At 43.8% G+C, this 21,800-nt stretch overlaps 1 protein-coding gene across 32 annotated transcripts in view; it reads right to left on the bottom strand.

The window, feature by feature from the left end:
• MAGI1 (membrane associated guanylate kinase, WW and PDZ domain containing 1) overlaps positions 1-21,800 on the bottom strand; it is a 342,557-nt gene that overhangs the window by 72,602 nt on the left and 248,155 nt on the right. For 30 of the 32 annotated variants that reach the window (XM_051627257.1, XM_051627258.1, XM_051627259.1 and 27 more), the window contains exons 3-5: positions 18,123-18,242; positions 5,368-5,574; positions 2,249-2,459 (exon numbers count right to left, since the gene is read on the bottom strand). In XM_051627257.1, the coding sequence (XP_051483217.1) occupies positions 2,249-2,459; positions 5,368-5,574; positions 18,123-18,242 (538 nt within the window). The remainder of the gene's footprint in view (positions 1-2,248; positions 2,460-5,367; positions 5,575-18,122; positions 18,243-21,800) is intronic. The other 2 variants (XM_051627240.1, XM_051627254.1) reach the window with 1 other exon arrangement.

The following is a 21,800-nucleotide window of genomic DNA, read 5'->3' as shown; positions in this document are numbered from 1 at the left end:
TCTTGCAACTTTGTCTCACTCACCAAAGGCTCACAACAGTGTGGTTTGCTGATTAGCTAACTACCTTTCAGATCACACACTCAGAGGGACAGAATTGTGTGAGACCTGTAACATGCACAGATCTACACGTACGGTAACGAGGGCGTCGGGTGCTTGGGGTAATGGAAATCGCAATGAAAGCACCAGAGAAACATGCCTCAAGAGCCAACTTGCTTCAGCTACAAGGGTTACCTGACACACAGCTCTGGCCCCACTGGACCTGTGCTGGTTCTGTGTAAGCAGCTCAGAAGTTCCCACACTGTTCTCTTCAGCACCCTGCCTTGATAACCCAACACACAGTCAATGATGGGACAGGCATCTGAGCCAGCTTGGGTCCACACAGCTCGTTAGCTTGCTCTTTCAGTTTGATACGAATCAAAGTAAATTGTTTGTAGGCTCAGGGTGTCCTTAAGATTGTTAGAACTGCAGTCATTCAGTGTTGCATCCACCCTAACACGTTCTCACACAGAATCACCCCTTAACGTGTATGTGACCTCAACTGGCCAATCTGCACAGCAGGGAGGGAAGCAGCTGGTGTGTGACCAGACCTTCCTGTCAGACAGCCCCGTGTGCAGGCTACATATTCCCAGCACATTCATGATTCTCCTGCAAAAGGTCTAATCTATCATTTGAGGTGCTCCAGTCCTACACTGCTAAGAGCACACGTGTGTACAGAGAATACAGCAGTGATGGGGATGGGTTTTGGGAAATCGGTGGCAGCAGCAGAACCCCCTGCTGAAGCACCTCTAAGGATGGACAGGAAGGGCCCAGGTGGGGACAAAAATGGGGAAAACTGGCTGATTGGGCAGCGTTTAGTGCTCATCTATCCTCCTCCAAGGAGGAAAATGGCAGGCTGGATTGCTCAGGCTGCGTTATACACATTAAAGCCAGAAAGTATGTCAAAGAATGAGGCCCCCTGAGGAGACGATGAGGGGCAGAATACTGTGTTGGGGATAACAAACACATTTCAGATTCATCAGATATGCAGCTGATGAGAATTTGCATTGTGGCTTCTAGACTTTGGCTTATGCTAGGGGGCTGGTGAAGCCTCTCCAGGTAATTGAGAGTGCCCTGGAAAATGGTCTTCTTCCAGCAGCCCTCTCCCAGCTGATGAAGAGCTGCTGCAGTGCTCTCAGTCCTCCCAGCACCTCAGATCTCCTGGCACTCTTCTCTGATGTGCTCCCCTGACATTGTAGCCAAAGGAAAACCTGCTCTAATGAACCTTGCCTTGGCCCTGTCCAAAAGTTCCCTCTCATCACAACAGAGCAGGACTGGTGCCCCCACTGCCCTAATCCAGCATAATTCTCCTGAGTACCAGAAGGGGCATTAGCAGAGGAGGTTCTTCTGTATAAACTGGCCACTGGCTTCCAGGGCACAGGCAGAGGATCTCAGCTCCCAAGACTGCATTAAACAAACCATCAAATCCAAAATCAATTCTTCACCCCTTCCTCTACTTGGACAACTAAAGGCTTGAATTTCAAAAGCTAATTGAATTTTAATGCCTAGCTAAATGCTGTGCAAGAAATCTCTTCCACTAATAGGTCCCATTTTATAAGTTACTCCTATCTCAATAAATCTAGACAAGTATAATTAGAGACTATTATTTATGGCATCAAAAAAAATCAATATCATCACAAAACTGCTGACAGCACTCAGCTCTTAGGTAAAGTCTGCAGAGCATGAGGTACTTCTTGCTTTTCCAGACTTACTGTGCCTGCTCTGCACTGAGCTATGCCTTCTGCAAACCCACTGGAGCATGTTAACACGTTTGGCCCATTTGCTCTGATGAAAGCACAACACACAAAGTCCATTCCCTGGCTCTGCTGCTGCCTGAGCCCATGGAATTCTCTCTCCTGCATTATGCACAGAGGCAGGCTCCAGAAATGAAGCCTCAGCCCTTTCAATTAGGAGCTTTCATTCCACCCATGAAAAGAACTGGCTCATATTTTATAAGTGTCCATTGGCTTTGTAAGTACCTTCATAAAATGAGCCCCTCCCCCTGCCTTTGAACTCAGGAGTAATTCGGATGTTAACCCAATCAGGAAATGCAAAAGCCCTCTGGAAGCAGCCAAGAACTTACAGCCCTGCCACGTAGCTGTGCACACACTCAATATTTAATACACACACAAAATGCATCCATGAGGGTTCAACTTCTGCCCAGAGACGCACGGAGAGAGACAGAATTAGAACAACAAGAAATATGCTTTACTCTATAAAATAGACTTCTCCATTCTCAGTGTAGGCCATCTCCCAGTTTTCCGGCAGAGGACCTAGGTTATCCTCGGCAGAAGGAGGTAGGTATTGAGGGAGGTTCTGAGATGGTTCCGTGGTGGGAAGGTTGGTGTGGCTATCAAGCACGGACGGCGGGGCTGTCTCTCTTACGATATGCGAGTTGTGCTCGTCTTGGTCACCAGACTCTGCTGTAGAACAAAGAAACACAAATAAAACTGGAAATCAGTTTTCTCCTCCCCTTCGCTCCTCCCATGTTTCCTCCTCGCGGTTTTTCCTCTCCTCGCTTTTCAGTTCGCAAGACACAGCAAGAGACGAGCTGAGGGCAGGAATTCTGCAAGTCTTTTTGCCAGCAGGGATCAGCTTGCTCTGCCCACACCCCCCCTGCCAGCCAGGCCCTGGCCAGCACGAATCAGAAGCTGTGATCAGCTCCTGGGTTTGCTCTAATAGGCCCTGCTGAGGCACCAAAGTCTTCCAAGCTGTCTGAGGCCAAGGCTCACTGATGTAGATGAGTTCAATGGGCTCCTGAGCAGGCTTACAGGTTCACTCCCACGGTGCCAATTGTAGGAAAAGGATTAGGAGAATAAAATTTCCTGAATGATCAAAAGGGGAGGTTTTCACAAAGGCAGAAGGAAGTCAGAAGCTCAAAGTCCACAAGCTAACGGGGAACATCTTTACTGCAGTGCTTTTTTTTTCAATTCAAACATGAAAATGGATGTCAGCACTACACTTTGTGTCCACACGTTGCTGCTCACTGTTGCCTGTTCCAGCTGTCTGAGGAGGTTTATTCCACAGCTTATCACTGTATCTTTCCAGTCAAAGCCACTCAAGAATATTTTATGATGCATTCCCTTCTCTGTCTAAGGAAGTATTTCTGATGCTTATATCCATACAGGTTTGAGCTGTATCCATGACACACTGCTGCTCATTCCCTCCACTCCTAACCACAGTAAATGCTCTCCACAAACCAGGGCTGTGCCCCAAACTCCTTCACAGACAGATTTCGGCAACAGCAGACGAATTCTAATGCTACCCCTGTGTCTACCAAAGGGATTTTCTCTGTTTGGTTCTTGAAGGTGTTGAAAACTGATGGCAGTACTTTCAAAACACCTGAGACCATCAGTTTCCAGTACACGTGACAGGCAACACACTGAGCAAAAGACAAAGAGATCAGTGTCACACTCTGCCAAGACTCCAAGCAGTGGGACTGGAAGGGCTTCACAGCCAAGACCTCACCTCTGCTCTCCAGACTGGGGAACACTCACATCCTCAACTCACAGCCACAACTTGGCTTTTTTAGGGGCCATTGACTGCAGCTCCTGCTAGTCTGTGTGCTGCCTTTATGAAAAGACAAAATACTGAAAATTAGAAACTGAGAGAAGAGGGAAGAAAAAGATTCAGACTACACCAGCACCCTCAGCTTTCTAGCCTTCCTGGCATTTGATATTTTTAGGTAGAAGCTGACAAGATAAAAAAGCATGAATGAGTCATCGCCAGCTCAAGACTGCAAGTGTAAACATGACAAAGTCTGGAAAACACAAGTCACCAAGAGGTCTTCTAAGGAAGCAGGAGTATTTAAATATGGCTAGCACACTTACACGTGAAATAAGCATAAGGAATTATTTTGGTACGTGAGAAATAACTCTCTTCTTGATTCTGTGCCCATCTCATGGAGGCAAGGGGCCAGGGTGCAATAACGTGGTGACAAATAAGCTGCATCTTCCAGTATTTCAACTTGTGAAGGAAAAATAGGAAGAGAAATGATGTTCAAGTTAGGTCAGGGACACCAAACTGAGACGGGCAACAAAGAGATCAAACAGCATCTCCCACCAGCTTTCCACCAAAATGAGATCCTGTGACAAGGGTTGAGGTTGCTGCCGTGTCACAATAGGTGAGAAACTACACCCAGTGCAAAATTTTGTAACAGAACAGGGAAGCAGTGACAGAAACTCCAGCCTGGGAGGGATCAGGCCAGGCAGGAGTGATTTGGATTGGAAATACGTAACAGGTAACAGCCAACCAGAGCACAACAAGCCATAGGATACTTTGGCTTGGAGAGGGTCAAAACTAAATATAAGCCTAAATTCTTTTGAAGCTTGATACAGCTGTTCGAGCCAGGACTTTGGAAGGTAAGAACTGGCATGACAGCTGCTAAGACTCATCCAGACTGGGAAGGAAAGTTGTTGTGGTGGTAAGAAGTGACCAGAGGATAAAGAACCCAGTGCCAGTGATGGAAAACATCCACAGCAAGCTGCTGTGAAAACCTTGAAGATGTGGATAATGCTGCTTGCTAAGTACTTCCCTCCAAGGAGTTAGGAAGATTAATTCAGTGCTTGAGACTGAGCTGAGGAAGAAATGCACTAAGCATTAGCAAATACTGGGATTGCAGACATGGGGAAGAGCTCTTGGCCCTCAGAGCTTCACAAACTTCCAGCTCATTTCTGTAGAAATTCAACTGATCTCCAATAGTCTTTTCCTCTGAATCTGCCTGCACAGCACTCGACTTTAGATTGTAAAAGCTTCCTGTGATCTTTCAGCTAATGATTGATCGAAGCCACAGTGGGATTGGGATCTCTGTTCAGCAGGACACAAGACCTTCACAAAAATGAAGAGCTTGGCACCCATGCTTCAGACCTCATTCCTGCAGCAAGCAGCAATTGGTTGGCTGGAAGGTACCTTGGAGAAGACCTAGTAATTGTATGGGATGGGTATCTCTAGACGCAAGGAAGAGGAAAAGACAACAACATACTTTGGAAGGAGCAATAATTCATTTCAAATGTATTCAGATTGGCTATTTCACACTGTTTGTAATGACTGGAACACTCACTGTAGCTCAACTCTTCCTTCAACCTTCTGCAGCTAAAGGATTTGAACTTTTCCATAGTTTCTTCTCATCAAGCTCAATCCCACATGGCCTTTTGAGAAGAGACAACTGTGCGTGTGATGGTCCACACGCAGACACCTGGCACCCCAGTGCTGTTGCCCAGTTCTGTCTGGGATCTACAGCTCTGCAAGAAACCCATTAAAACCAGAAACCCAACCCCTCCCTAAATCTTCCCCACGTATCGTAACTGACGGACGGTGATATTTTCGTTTTACCTGTGAAGCTACTGCTCATTTCAGGTACATCATCCTCGTCCTCATTCTCTGGGTGCACTATGCCAGCATTTTGCATATCATTGTAGGACTTGGTTCTCTTTGGAGTCGACTGCTTGGAGCCAGACTGCAGGTTTTGCAAAGCATCGGGGGAAGTCACTTTCCCACTGAGGGGCTGGCTGGGAGGCTTGGGTGTTCCATAATAGTTACCTAGGCAATAGAAACACATTTGCATCATCAAAAGAGAGCACTTTATAGCAGCAAGTTGTCTCTTTTCTCTTCTGTTCCATCAAAATCTGCATCTCTCCCCATGAGTGAGTAAGTAAGTAAACAAACTAACACAAGCCATTCCCATTTGGGGGAATATTTCACCTCTAGAGCAGACACGGAAATATTTCTTGCCTTTTAAGTTATTCTTGTTGAACCTAAAAGGAGAAGCAATGGTTGCATTGTTTAGGTGCACTGAGCACACAAGGGCTAAAACAAAAGGCAGTCGTGGTGAACAGCAAAACTTCAGCTCATTTCATCTGAATTTCAATTAGTAGCCTTTTTACACGTGTGCACCCACACAACGCTGTGGCAGAGCTGGAGTGCACCCTGCAGAAAATAAAAAATTCATGGCTGCTATCACCCTGAGAAGTGATGAAAGGCTCCACGGCCTGCTTTAAGACACAGGTTCTTTTAGGGTGGATGTTGCATTTAAAAAGCAAAAACTATTCTCTTCCTAAAAGAAAAGTTTTATGAAGGAGAGAAAAGGAAAGGTGCACGATGCTGCTTTCTCCAAAGAACAAACAGCAGTGGGTCTACTTGGGTAGAAGTGAGTAACCAGACCTTAAAATAAAACTGGAAGGGATGAAGATGCACCCACAGTTGTGCAAACACCCAGCTCTTGATGTGCAAAGTGACTGGGATGCTTCACTGTCATTTTAAGTGACCCTGGAAGAAACACAGAATAAGCACAGGCTCATTGATGCCAGAACCCCACGGAGGTCTTTCACTGTTCCTGATACACTTCATCTCAGGGACCACACAAAAGTTTCACATAAAACTCCACAATTTTTCCCTTTTCAGGAATTATTATTAGTTTTTACTGCCACCTTTAGATTCCAAGTATAGGCTTCAAAACTCTCCCTGTAATCCCTGGCCTGACAAAACAGAATGGATGCTCTCCTGCATAACTTCAACTGTGGCAGCAGCACAAAATTCTCTAAAACATACATGCACATTTGATTACATTCTTCATCTATCTCCACAGGCCACATATAACCTGAAAGCACTATTTTTATTTTCTTTTCAGTATGTAATTACATTACATATTTAATATCCATCCCCCAGAAACTGTACCCTTTGTCACCTGTTACACTAGATGGAATCCACACACCAAAGGCAGATTGTGCACAGGCACTTAAAAACCTCATCTGTGCTAAGAAAAAAAAAAAGTGGGGTGTTTTAATTTTTATGCAGATGCATGTCTATTTTTGTTGCAGAAACCAACAACATCATTCATATGCTGAGCTATGACACAGAGTTTAGAGTTAGCTAAGCAGCTCTGCATGGACCTGCTGCTGTGTGCATCAGTTCCACTCATCCAACACATTCCTACTGTTCAACCATCACACACTTCAGGTTCAGAATGACATATCCTCATTCCAGTTTGGAAGTACTAGTTGTTTAGCTCAAGTCCTCTTTAGCTGACTGAATTGTTTTTCTCATTTCAGCAGGTCAGTCCCTTACAAGCCCCAAGATGTGTGCGTTGTCAGCTTCAAGGTAAGAGCACAGGCATAATGCAGCACCCAGCACTCCCAGATCTCAACCAGTGAACCTGGAAGGTCTCCAGACACATCCAGAGCAAGGGAGACCAGGAGTCACCCTGGCTCAGGCTGGCAGAGTCCATCTGGGAAGACCACTTTGGACACGCATGGCTATCTTTCCCCCTCACTGCCTTCCAAGAGGAGAAGACTTTCTTCCAGAGCCGAGGCTGGAGAAGTCACAACTCCTACCTTCATGCTTTTACAGCCAGAGTACTAGGACAGCAACACATGCAGGTTTGTCTTAACAAGGTGTGTTCAAGCCTGTATACAACGACGTGGGTTCAGCTCCATAGGAGCAGCAACACTCTGCAATGCTTTCATCTTCTGCTCATCATCTCAGAATCTTAAAAGTACACTGATGCATAATTTATAGGGAGAAGGAAAACACTTCTTCTGGAAAGAGCCTCTAATGGGGGCTGGAGGCTCCTCAAGCAGGTTGCAGTCTCTGCTAGAGAAATTATTCTTATGCTCTATATACTGCAGGATTATTTTATATTAAAAGAGGAGGAATGGGGGAGAGAGAGTGAGAAGCAAAAACGCAAAGGTAGGCGGGCAGGAAAAGGATAATCAGCCCTGCTCCCATCCTGTCCTCCCTGGCACTTCTCCTGAAGAATGCTGCTACTTTGTGGGGGTTGTTTTGGGTTTTTGGGGGGTTGTTTTGGGGTTTTTTTAAAGACAAAATGTGTATTTTCCAAAGCTGTTAACTACTAAGCAGAGAGAGCCACGTGTGCTCCATACTTGAGAACAGCTTTTATTTATGGCACTGCACATCACTATTTTGTGTGGTGTTTATTTCAGGCCTGTTGCAAAGGGTTAAATCTTTTTGTGATGGGTGTGACAAAGTGGATGAAATGGATATATAGATGCTGCAAGTGCTAGCTGTTTCTCCTGAACAAGAACATAGCCCAGATGCTACCATCCCTCCACCAATTACAGAGAAACACATGATTCTGTCTTTGAGTTTTGTTCCTTTTCAGTTCCTCTAGCAACGAGCAAGGCTGGAGTTCAAACAGTCCTTGGAGAGCTGTTCCACAGCAGAAAAACAGGCTTCTCTAAAGTACTTCAGACTTGGTTGCACCAAAATCATTAGTGACTTTTCAAACGAGCCGTGGTTGTTGGTACTACTAGTAGTGACTATTCTCTGCCAACACAGTGTGCTGACTTACAGGATCCCTGCAAGTATATGAACACATACAAAGGGAAAATCTGAATCTGGCCGTGGCTGTGCATGGGTTTTAATTTTCAGAATATGGGAGATGAAGGTACCGAGGTTGAACTTTTCTTTTTTCTCCACAAGAGGCAGATTCGGTTTGAGTCAATATTCAACTAAAAAAATAATCACAGCTCTTCATTCAGATTCACACAAGGACACAGAGGTTTGGCAAACAATGCAGCTCATCATGAAGAGCAGCAAAAGGAAGCTCCAACCCAGCTTCCAGGTGAAATGGAGATGAAGGGGAAAAGGAAATACTCCCTTTTCCTCGTGTTTGATGGATGCAGTCAGACCTAATTCTCTTCCCTAAGCAATTATTTTTGAAGACATGGCACGTGGGCCTGGGTGTGGGGGCAGACACACCACTAGAAAGGGACTGGCATTTAAAATTATCATCAAAATCCGTGTTTAATCCTAGAAATTTGAAAGAGAAAATATTTACCCTGTGACTCAGAAAACCAAACGTGCACCATTAACAAGTGACAGTGAAGAGCCCAGCAAGAGATTTTAAAACACTCAGACTCGACATTATTTGTTTAAATTAAATCTGTCAATGTTTATGACAAAACATACATTTAAAAATATGCTTTAACAGTGTTTTGTGAGCCACTTGTAAGCCTAAAGAAGGGGCTAACTCCATAGCCAGTGTAATTTGTACTGAATATCCAATCAGCTCTAATTATTAACAGCATGTTACATGTGCATACACAAGCATCTGTCATCCCAGAGGATCCCAAACCATTTTCTAAAGTCAGCACAGTAGTTATGACAGGACTCCCTGGGGAGCTCAGCTCCCCCAAAGCTCAGGTGAAGCTCTGCAAAACTTCTGAGGACCACGTCCCTAACGTGATGTCTCAAAGCTGGAAAAGAGCAACCTGTCTCCCAGCAAAGGAGATTTCTGGATGAAGACAGTGCGAAAACCTCTACTTTTCTGTGGAAATGCCAGTTCTGAGGCAGCCAAAGTGGCAGAAACAGCACTGTCCCATGTCTGAGTCCTATGGGAACCAGGCTCCTAAGCTTTACCCTCTTCTCAATCCCATTTGGATCCTGCCTACAGCAACCAAATTAATAGCTAATAACAATGCATTCACTCAGCAGATCTTGTACCACTAACTAATTCCTTGTCACCACCTTTCACTAACCCTTATTTTATTTAGCCCTTTGGTGCTTGAAGCTTATTTAACCACAACTGAAGTTCAGTGGCAGCTCTGACACTCAAAACCATGACTTCACCCACATGCTGTAAAGCAGCACTCAAGAGAGTGCACAAAAATAACAATAATAATGAAAAAACCCCACCAGAATAACTACTTGGAATGAGTTGATTTCTTTTCATCTCCTTATCTCTAACTGTCAGCAGCTTCCACATTTTAGCATCACGCACAGTAATTAGACTTTGCTAACAGCTAATCACAACAATAAGACAAGTTCTCATCATCATAACACTTCTTCCTCTGCCAATTCAAGCAGTGATCATTATCGATGGAAGCAAACTACAGCAGCCTCTACCCTGTCCCACAGCTTAGGAATTTAAACAGTTTAATTGTCAGCCAAGAGAAATCTCTCTTTACATTTTAGAAACCTAGTGGTAACGTAAAACTTTTCTTATATTTCAAGATAAAACCATTTCTTTTCTCAATGCTCCTTTGATTGGGCAGTAAGTTCACAGCCAGCCTCACAGGTTCTTGATGTGATCTGGAATTTGAAATGTAAATCACAAAAATACACCAATTAGATAACTTTAAATAAAATAACTCCAAATCTAATTAAAAAAAAAAAATAATCAACAAACAACACCACCTTTTGTCTATCACCATTCACTTAAGAGTTGAAAGGATTCCATCCTTCCAAGATGCTGCTTCTGGAATGTGCAGAAATGCACAGCAACTCAGACACAATCTAAAAGGGTCTAAAGTGGAAGAGACAGGACAGTAGGTGTTTCACCTTGCAGAGAGGGAAGATGAGAGAACAGAGGTAAGGACAGGGCAGCAGAGATGGCATGGAGAGGTGGAAGAAGGCAGAGGAGCTGTGTGCAAGGTGTTGGCTTTGTCGTAGCTATTCTTCTTTTCTGGGGAGAAGAATTTGCCTTGCTCTTCTGGTGTGAAGAGATTTGGGCCTGGAAGTGCATCTGTCTCTCAGGGAACTACTGAGCAGAGTTCTCGAAGCTCTGAATTTACTGACTCCTACTGAGAGGCATAATTTGGCAATTATAAAAAAGAGCCAAGAAACTCAAAAGCCTCTGTGTAGCACAGAGGACCCTGTGCCCACAAATGTGCATCTGATCTTCAAAGCCACCGCTCTGTGTTAATAAGGACTCCATTAACAGCTCATGTTTTTAAAAAGCAGTTCATAGCTTACTGTATTGCTGCAAATGGGTGTTTGGGGTAAGAAACTTGAAGATAAGCAGCAAAATTAAGCAAGGCCTTGACACAAAGACTTTAAATGCAATTATGAATGTAATTGTTTTCTTTTTCGAGCTGTGGCCCTTCTACTCTGCATTGTGGAGAATCAAAACAATTGACCCTTGATTTGAGCAGAGGAGCCTCAGCTCATCTCATCCAGCAAGAGTGCTTGTGTCTGATGAGTACAAGATGAATTGATTCCTGGGAGCAGAGCTCCTGCTACTGTGTTTTGTCTGTTCTCTCCCCAGATCCCATTCTGCTACAGACTTCTATGTTCAGAGGCCAGATCTGGCTGCTGTCAGTGGGATTCACCTAGCTGCAACTGCACATTGATTAGCAATTGCCTTGAGGAAATTCTAGAGTATCCAGGCAACCAGGAGGCAGCCACAGATACAGCATCTGGGTTGGAAGCAAAACATAGGCAAGGAAAGAGATCTCAGAGAAATTAACCCACAATATATGCACATCCAATTTCCTTTCAGTCTTATATTCTCGGAAATTTTTTGCAGTTATTCTTGGTAAGGTTCACTGAAAGATCAGGCTGGGTTTCTTTTTTAAATTACTGCAAATGTTACAATACACATATTTCAATTTATGTCTCAAATGTACCATGTCCTCCAATTGGTGTCCTTACAGGCAATGACAGCACAGCAGAAAGTCACCTACAGGCCACCTCAGTCTCATTTATTCAGATTTTTCCTGTGTTCACTGGCAGGTATTGCCACCTGCTATAGCTGACACTCATGTACAGCTACACCCGAGCACATGTTATGCATGGAAAATTTCAAACAAGCCAAAACAAAGCAAAGATACTTGAAGTAACACATAAAAAGCAGCAAGATCTCAGTAGCATGGGGCAGGAGACGGCTGTGGAAGCTGAGGGTGCTTCCTGAGCCCTGTTACTGTTACATTCACAAGCAAATAGATTAGAAAAAAACCACAGGGAACAAAAATAAGCATGTGCTTGTGCATGGTGCATACAAGGAACACAGGAGAAGCAGGGGGAACACACCCTACCCAATAAAAGGCTGTAGGAATTAAGAAAATCATAGAATCATTCAGGTTGGAAAAGCCCCTTGGGATCACCCAGTCCAACCATCATCCCTACTCTGCAAAGTTCTCCCCTAAACCACATCCACCAACACCACATCCAAAGGACCCTTCAACACACCCAGAGATGGTGACTCCACCACCTCCCTGGGCAGCCTGTTCCAGTGTCTGACCACTCTCTCTGTGAAATATTTTTCCTAATGTCCAGACTAAGCCTGCCCTGGAGCAGCTTGAAGCCCTTCCCTCTTGTTCTGTCGCTAATTACCTGTGAGAAGAGACCAGCACCAACCTCTCTACAGTGTCCTTTCAGGTAGTTGTAGAGACTGATGAAGTCTCCCCTCAGCGTCCTCTTCCTCAAACTAAACATTCCCAGCTCCTTCAAGTGTTCTTCATCAGATTGATTCTCTAGGCCCTTCCCCAGCTTTGTTGCCCTCCTCAGTCCTTGCCATGTTAAGCTACTACAATATGCAACTCTTCTTGCAAAGAGTTAAATATGTGTGTGCACACACACACACTCCCACTGTGAGGGTGTGTCCCACCAGCACCTTGCCTCTTTGGGAAGGGGGGTTGTGTGCATCATGCTCCTGGGTGGGCTCAGTGGCAGCAGGGAAAGGCCACAGCTCCTGGAGAGGCTGGGCTGCATCCTGGAGCAGAAGGGCTGCCAGCTGCAAAGAGGGCAGGATAACACCAGCCAGGAGCAGCCAGTCTAGAGACAGTCCTGAGCACATTCAGTACCAAGCAAGAATGCCAAGATGTGCCTGGCTGCCATCTATCAACAGGCTACTCTGAATAGCCTTCAATGCAGCAGGCTGTGGTTAGAGAGTAAATCATTCCTTAAAATAACCTGAAATCTAACTTAGGAAAAGAACAACCGACTCACCATATCCTTTTTTGCCAGAGAGGGAACAACCTCTTCCCTCAATGTTTGTGTTTTAAGATGCATCAAGGAACAGTGAAAAGCAGGACAAAAGCTGATGAGCAATTTCAGACAGAGCTCACATTGGGAAACTTACTGAAGCTGCACAGGAGAAGCCAATCAGGAACTCCACAGGAAATTCAAAACCACTCTAAAATACTATCAGATATCTGAATATTTGCTTTTACAGAGTTACTCAGCTACCACTGTAGCTGCTTGTGGAATGAAACTTGTTATCAAATGACACTTCATTGTAGCAGCTTAACACTGCTTGGCAGTTGTGCTCATGCACAAGAACATTTTTTTTTTTAACTAGTGGTTTAAAAAACAATAAAGAACAACAACAAAAAAAAAAGCAAAGTGTAAAAGTTAAGAGATAGAACAGGAACCTTTCTGCAGTGCCCAGATGTTAACAAGTGGATATTTGACATGATACATTTTAATGGTGCTAAAGGAGCCATTATGATTTACTGAGTCAATTTGTAGCAGAGAGACATTAATAAGGGGATCTTCTCTTAAGCAGAACATGTTGTCCCACTGCATGGGCATCCCCACCATCTGCCAGCCTCACTCACCCAACCTTCCTGCCATGTTTTGCATGCCACAGCCATGGCACACACTCTAAGGTTGCACCAAGCTGGTGAGAGGCACAGGCTGTGAAGACACCAGAAAAGAAGCAAAGAAAATCCAGCCATTTTGCTAAAGCAGCTGGGGGAGCAGGGCTGCTGCAGGGAAACCCAAGGAGAGCTAGCACAGCAGATAAATTAGGCTAAAGGCATCTTGATTTGAAGCATGTTGCTGAATACACCTCTCTACTTCAGCTGAAATTCTAACTGCACTATTAAGGTAATTTATTACACTCATTAAGTCCCACAATCAGAGACCCTGTCTACAGTAGCTAGTTTTATACACTTTAAAAATGTTAGCAAGTCACCCCATTACATCTTAGTCAGAAGACTAATGCAGATTACTTATTACTTCTCTTGGCAATCACATAACACTTGTCCTGAGAATGAAAGATGATGCCTTGACAATAATACTCTATAATGTAATAACCTTTCACATGTTATAAAGTGGAGCACTTTTTCTTTTGAGGATCACTAAGTGCTGGGCAGGCATTCATTAGCACAGCCTTGCCAGACCCCACTGACACAGCCATCCCCATTCAAAATTCAGCCACCATGCTAATGTCCCTGTGTGTCCCTACACAGAACCCATCTCCACTGCTGCATTCAGCACAGCCCACTGAATTACCATTGCTTCCACTCTTTCCCTCCTATTTGTAATAGGAGATAACTGCAGGCACAGGATATCTGCTGAAATATTCATGAAGAGAGAAGTTAAGTGTTTTAATATTCTCCAGGCCAGTAACCTGAAGCATAGAGCAGTCACCTGATTTGCCCAGGGCCACTCAGCAGCTCAAGAAGAAACAGAAATAAAATCCAGACATGGTGGTTCTGTTCAAAACAGGCCTCCCTTGGGGTCCCTTTGAGAGCCCTCAATTCAAATGCAGAAGTAATTGCTAAATAATTAGTAACTTACACAATTACTCCCATGCATTCATCAGTATTTCATGCCCTGAAGGACCAGTCCATAAATGTCTGAGATAACAATTATCATGGTTTTGTATCCACCAAAAGGCCTAGAAGATGTGCAGTCTAAAAAGACTTTTTCTTCCTAATGAGGATTGTCAAAGGGACTGGTCTCAGTTGATTGCAGCTTTGCCAGCACAAATGTGGTGCAAAAAGTACCAATACTGGTGCAGCATCACAGCTTTGGGCAGATCTTCCATGATTTCAGCTCCTGGATTCAGGGGAACAACATGTAGCTTTTATTAGGAGAGAAGTTTCTAGGCCTTATGGTTAATGTGGTTAATAATCAGCATGTTTCAACTGGAACTGAAAACCTCAGGAATGAAGGCTTGCAAATGCCCCCTTCCCACCTGAAGAGATTTTTGGAGCATGTTGGGTGCAGAACACACTAGGAAGGTGACAGGTGACCAGTAAAGCTGTGCTGGCTCTGAATTCCCCAGGACGTGAATCAAAAACTGCCCAGAGGAACCTATTTGCAGCACACCAGAAGAGACAGGGATGACACTGTGCAGCCCAGTAGGCAGGCAACACCTTTTTTGTCCAATTCATCTTTGCATTCATGACACTTTCAAAATGCTGCTTTTTCTTTCAAAAACTGATACACCCTCCAATTCTTCTATCGTTCCCAACTGTTCTTTTCTTGTTGTTCTTGATTGCTTCTAAATCAATAACACCCATAACAGCATCAAAGTCCTGTATATTACTCCTCTTCTGACAGCTCCCTGTTTTCTAATCTTTCTCCCCAGTTCTCTTCAGTAACTGTAACTAAACAAATGCTCGTGTTACACCATGTCTCCCCCCAAGGTTTTTCCCAACATCACTGCTGGTATCTGGGTAGCTTTGTACCTTCAAGAGGCAAACAAATGTCATCCAGTAATGCCAAAACTTTTACCTGGAATGTTTGGGTCAGGAATACAGAAATATCTCCCCCACCACCACACCCAGACACTTCGAAATTAAGGGTCAGGAGGGACCCTGGGACCACTCTAATCTCAAACCACCACATCCTGCTCAACACACACGAGCTCGTGGCTGCCAAGCACATTAAAACTTCTCCATTCATCATCACTACTCTCAATTTCATAGCATTCCCCTTCCTTCCATTCTAAAATACCTAATTACACTGTAATAAAAAGCAACCCTATCTTTGCAATTGTTTGATTCCCGCTCAGTACAATAGGTAGCATTATTAATAATAAAAGCCATGCATTAAAGGTATTATTTTATTGTTCTCCAGTGAAAAAGAGAAGATTATTTCCTTTTGTCGGGTCCCATCACTCTGGTTTATAAGAAGCCATCACTGGCAGGGTCAAAAATACAATCTACTTCATCACAGAGTTCCATTAAATAAAACCACACCAAAAACCACAAGAAAACAAAATTAAAGAAGAAAACAGCAAAATGCAGCGTAAAACTAAGGACAATTAAAATAATCTTAAAGGATAAAGCCGGGCAGTAACAAAGACTTGGACATCTGAAATCTAACTGACTTTGTGGTCTAGGCTTTCTGGTGGATTGGGCTTTTTTTACAGACCAAATTGCAGGTGAGAACAGCACTGAGCCTGAATCACACCATCTTCCAAGATCTAATCAAGATCCATGCTGTCTTGATCAATACAGTTGTAAAATAAGATTTCCAAACAAACAGTACAACAAAGCCATTCAAGAAACCTCAGAAGGCAGCAAAATAATTTCTTGAAGCTGTAAGTGAAAAATGAACTTGATTTATTTCACATTACAATCAAATAGTCATGTGTCTCGATGCATATGTGCCCACATGCATCATCATTATTTGCTTTATTCTTATTGATTTTTCCTTCCATGGGCCAGCTCTCCAGAACCACGATGCACCAGTGTCACTGCTGTCAACGGGGAAAGAGGCTTCTCAGCACTTCTGACAAATTATTCCCTTAAAGTTCAGACACTTCTATGGCCCACAGAAATGAAATACACATTAGGCTTCTGAGACATCAACCTCGTCTTCAGCGACTCCAAAGAGCAACCCACGGAATCTAAACAGTTTTGCTGCTGCTGCATTTAATCACATAAGCAATGAAACGACCATGTTATAACTGTCCCAGATGGGTACAGCAGTTCCTGAAAACTAATTCCCAGCATGTCCCTAGAGCCAGCTTGCAGCCAGTCACCCACTTTGTCTTTCCAAATGGAAAGGTCACCAGAACAAATACGATCAGGAAGTAATAGTGAGGCAGTTTGGCTGATCTATTTCGAGCACCGTGACAAAGAAAACTAATTTAGTGTTATAATTAGAAACATGCAGAGGAAAAAGCTCATTTTGGAGAAGTGCTGCTACTGGAACGTTAGCATTGGTGCTGATGAAGCTAATCAGCTCAGAGAGGTGGAAGAGTGAAACCAAATTATACATTTAGCATCTTCATGAAAACCAGGTTTGACACCGCAATTGTCTGTAGTTGGTAATAAGGGCAAGGTTTAAAGGTGACCTTACAAGGGAGTTTTTAAAGTAGACTAAATACATAGTGTTTCAAGACTTTCCTTTTTAGAGCTCAAAAACCAAAACCACAATCTTTTTTGTTCATGTTTGGTGGCTATTTTTCAAAGGCTATCACAGAATATTATGGGTTGGAAGGGACCTCTGAAGATTATTGAGTCCAACTCCCCTGCCAGAGCAGGACCAAGAAAAAACGAGGGCAAGATCACTCAGAAAGGCATCCAGACAGGTCTTGAAAGTCTCCAGAGAAGGAGACTCCACAACCTCTCTGGGAGCCTGTCCCAGGACTCTGTAACCCTGTTCCTCTGTATAACTATCAGCTATTTGTGTGCTGTTCATAATTTTAAAAGTATTTCGTATTTCTTATTAATGGCCAAAAGAACAAGGCATTTTGCAACTTACAGCAAGACCCCTTTACCTTCTTGCAAATGGAAACACAAAATAAAAATGCTGAATTTTTTCCCTTCATGGGCCAAAGAACTTTCAACTCTTTAAGATATTTCTTTTTGTTGTCTTCTCAAGAGAGATATTTAAGCATGAATAGAATTCTATGATCCTAGGTATATTTAAACATCCTCTAGGGGGAAAAAAAACATACCCCAAAAGTTTTCAGTTTATAGGAGATACAGATTACAGGTTTAGTTACACAAATCCTATTGTGTACCTACATATGGCCAATTTGCCTTGCATTTTCTTGGAAGTCAAAGCTTTCTTTTTCCTGCTCTCACCCTAGTGACATTTCAGTGGCCTTTGGCTTCCTCAGTACTGCTGTTTGTAAAGCTGTGCTGTAAAAAGGATCAACACAATGTCCCAAGTTTGAAGCAATTATCCAAGAATAAAGAGGAAATAAAAAAAAAAGAGGCCAAAAGCAGTGCATCAAAGGGCTGCAGAGTGAGACACCATCAGGTGATGAAGGACATGTACTGAGGGAAGACAGGGAAGATGAAGGGAAAGAGAGAGCAGGAGGGAAGAAAAGGTGAACAAGGAGATGGGCTACAGCAGATACAATGACAAGCTGCATTTTCATTCACTGCCATGCTGTTTTCCCTCAGTGTTTTGTTACTGGATTTTCCTGGCCTACTGGTGTTCATGTTTGGAGGAAGTTAACTTGAAGGGAAAAGACAAAAGCACAGCAACTTCAGAATTCCCTCTCTCAGGCTACTCAGAGAAAAGAGAAGCAGGGGACTAGGACAGAAAGTGAGGTCCTAACTCAAGCTGGTTAACTCCAGCAAGGGTGATTGATGCAAGTCTGGTGTGCCATCATGGTTATTTAAAGTGCTTTTTCACTGCCCATGGCTCCATACCTTCGTAAGTTCCTACTTCCAGAAGGGTCCCACTTCGCTCCAACTCCAGAAACTCCTCCACAGTCAGGAAGTTATAGTCCACACCAGGCACTTCTCCTTCTCTTGGAGGGCGGGTTGTGCCTGAAAGGAAAAATTACCATGTCAATATGGTTGGGTTTTTTATCAAGAGTTAAAAAGGCAAATTAAAAATGATGATAAAGATCCAACAGTACCTGTAAAATACAATTCAGTGAGCAATACACAGAGAGCAGTGTCAAGAGTTCAGTTAGAAGGTAGGAGCCCACGTTAAAACAAACCAAGACATAGATTCCAGGTCAAGCTGGCAGTACCAGCTGTTCCACCCAACAACGTTTTTAATATTCCCCAAAAGACTCTCTGGCAAATCAATCTCTCCTATCACATGCAGAAACACAGTATCTGGGGATATGCCAGCAATTACCTTCCTGTGATTAGCATGGTCAAGAGATGTGCAGTATGAGATGCTTCACTAAAATGCAATTTGTATTCTCAGATAAGGCAACTTCTTTCTAACTTCCATTATTTCTGTATCACTTTATCTCACCAAATATATTTTCACAGCATAAAGATCTTTTTTCCATCTTTTTTTCATATTATTTTATCTCTACTTACGCTGTTATTTTTAATTCAGCACTAAAAACTACCATGAGACTGTTCTGATGCACCATTCACATACGCCCGCTAAAAAGTCAACCTGCAAACTCTTCTCACAGAAGTTCACTTATAAGCTCCTTCCAGTTCAAGAATTACTTTTTGAGTAATAATTCACACTCAATCTCCCTTGGCCACTTAAATAGTACCCATGGAAAATGGGCTCTGATCACTCTTTCTCCCTTCTGACAAATTTACAGCCCTTTGAAGCCTTGGTGTAAGATGAATCATTTCATGACTTTTCGCTAAGATGGCTTGGGCCACTGCATTTTAGGTCACTGAGCACAGCTTAATTGATAAGGATCAATTTCTATTCAATAGTCTTTATTTTCCATGACTTTGGAGGCCAGGAGATGGCTGGATTCTGCACACACGGGACCAAATATAAAGGTCAGATTTACAGATGGTACAGGAAACTGAACTTTAGAAGAAAGAGCCGCATTAGAGAGTCGGAGGTGTCTGAGTGCTGTGGCTAAAACCAATCTACCAGCTTGGGAAGAACTTTGGAGATGTGGAAACCACACCTAACATTTAATGAAGCATGATTTCTCATTTCTGAGGGACTCTTCTGCCCCTGGGCAGTGCCTTCTTAATGCACACAATTTCTTAAACCCGCTGTAAAAGAACTGAAGAAAGTATAAAGCTGAGCCTCTGGAAATTAATTGGGAAAATTCCAGCTCTCAAAACTTGAAGGAGCACAAATTTACCATGCCTGCATCTGGCAAACATTCTCCTCAAGTGCCAAGGAAGTGGAAAGTCTGCTTATGCCCCATTCATCTCAGACACTGTTCAGTCTTGACAGCGTAACACCCCTGAAAGACTATCACTAGATTAATTTCCTTGACAGACACCCACTTTCTCCAACACCCTCTATTTCTTGTTTCAAAATAGAAATTCTCTCTTTTTAATTATTTACCACCAGCCTTCAGAAAGTCTACAAATTCCTGTGCTTTTTCTACCATTCCTTGTCTGGGAGCTGGGTGAAGGGGTGAAGGCAAGAAGAGGAAAAGCAAAAAAGGGGATGGGAATGATGGATATCTTCAACCTACTAGCAGAACCACACTTTCCTATTTGAAAGGATTCAATTTTGCAATCGTTGTACTCTTGAATCCATACAGTAAGACTGCAATGACTTTAACCAAGTAGTTTCTAGCAGAGGAGAGATGTCTTTCACAGGTCTAAGCCAAAGGAATATTAGAACTGCACCACACGCCCCTCTCTGCCCGAGCATCTGCATTTCCATTTAAAGGCAAGCAGTGCGACTGAGTGGGAAAAGCCCATGCAGCTCCCTCCCTGGCGTGCAAGTAGCATGCAGGCATTCAGGATGGAGGGACACAGCTTGGACAGATCACCTCCTTCCTGAGCACCAACATCGCTGTGGGTGTTCAGGTGGGGAGGATCCTCACCAGGCCGTCATGGCTTTTGACCTCTGCCAGGTTCCCTGACATCAAGAGGTAAGGAGAAGGAACAAAAAGCTTCAGCAATAAGCACGTCCAAGGACCTGCTGGAGCTGTCCCATGCTTGGAGCCCAATAGAAGTGAGAACCAGACTTCTGGAGAGCTCCAGTCAAACGTCACCCCGAGCCATTCTGCATGGCAGCTCAATGACAAAGACCAGGACGTGCTTTTTCTCAGCAACTGACAACAAACATTGACGAGACACAAAGACGAGGGAACTTCAGGATTCATTTTACTTTATCTTTTAAAGCCCTCTACTTTTCTTTATCTGTATCTTCCCATAGAGAGCATTTATTAATCATTTTTTTTTTCTCCCTCCTGAATGTTTATCGCGGTGAAATTACAGTCAGCAGTTTCCTAGTGCTGGCTGCCTGGTTGACGTGACAATTATATCTCTGCCATAATTCCTCTGAGCCAACTTAATGGATCTATTTGTTTCATCTCTGTGTTCTTCATTTCCTGAGTACGTTCAAGTGGAGAAGTCACAGATGCTCCTGCTATCAGCCCCCCTTTGCCTGCAACTCCCCCCGAACGCCAGGTCGTCAAATAAAAGAACAACTTCACCTCGCAAAGGTAACATTTGTCACCTCGCCCCTGGCTCCAGCAACAAACCCAGGGAAAAGAAAAACGACACTGGTTAGGATGTCGTATCCGGGTGAAGGAGAAAAACCAAACAACTTGCTGTCTAGAGCCAAGACTGCTTTGGCTTCACATCGGAGCAGTGTTGCTGCATGTAAACGGGCCCGGCAGGGGGAAGGGAGAAGCCGCCTCCCTCCTCCTTGCAGCAGAATGACAGGCTGCCGGCTGGACACACGCCTGGCAGATGGCATTTCAAAGAGTTTTCATGAACCATCTGGGATGTGTACAATGATTACAAACCACACTTACAACAAAGCCAGAAGGCTGGCTTCACGAGGAGGGTGGGGGGAGAGGGCGGAAAGAAAGGAAGGGGGAAAGACAAGAAAACCCAAGAGGCGCGTTAAGAAGACTTGGGGACTTCTCAGGCACGGGGTGCTAAGAAGAACCAGCACCTTCCACCCTGAGCCCCTTCACAACCCTCCACTCCTGTGCTGCACACATAGGCACAGACCCACACCATCACAGGCTGCAAGCTACCGCTGGAGCTGACAAACTCCATACTGTAATTGAAGCCTCCCATCGTTAATGGCATAATGACATGCAAAACTCAGTATGTTTGTCCTCCCTCCCCCTTTACATTGCATTTCAGTGTCCTTACCACACGATGATCATCATTGAAGGGGAGGGCTACAGAGATGTTTCATCAGAGCTAATAGCAAATCAAACCACTGCTAATGGCAGAACTAATTGAGCACAAGTGCTGTAGAAGGCCCAAACAGGAGCTGAGATACTCCAATAGCAAAGGAAAGCCAATCATATTTAAATACCTTAACCTGTTTGCCATGTTTGCACTGTAATATGAAGTGGCATCAAATCTTGTTGCCATTAGGTAGCAATTTAACTAATTAATTTGAGATATGTCCCACTGTGCGACTAGCTCAGAATTACAGATGCTACAAGGAGAAACTGAAGG

Source organism: Apus apus, chromosome 9 (genome assembly GCF_020740795.1).
Source record: "Apus apus isolate bApuApu2 chromosome 9, bApuApu2.pri.cur, whole genome shotgun sequence".
NCBI lineage: Eukaryota > Metazoa > Chordata > Aves > Apodiformes > Apodidae > Apus > Apus apus.
This window is presented reverse-complemented; position numbering and strand designations above follow the sequence as displayed.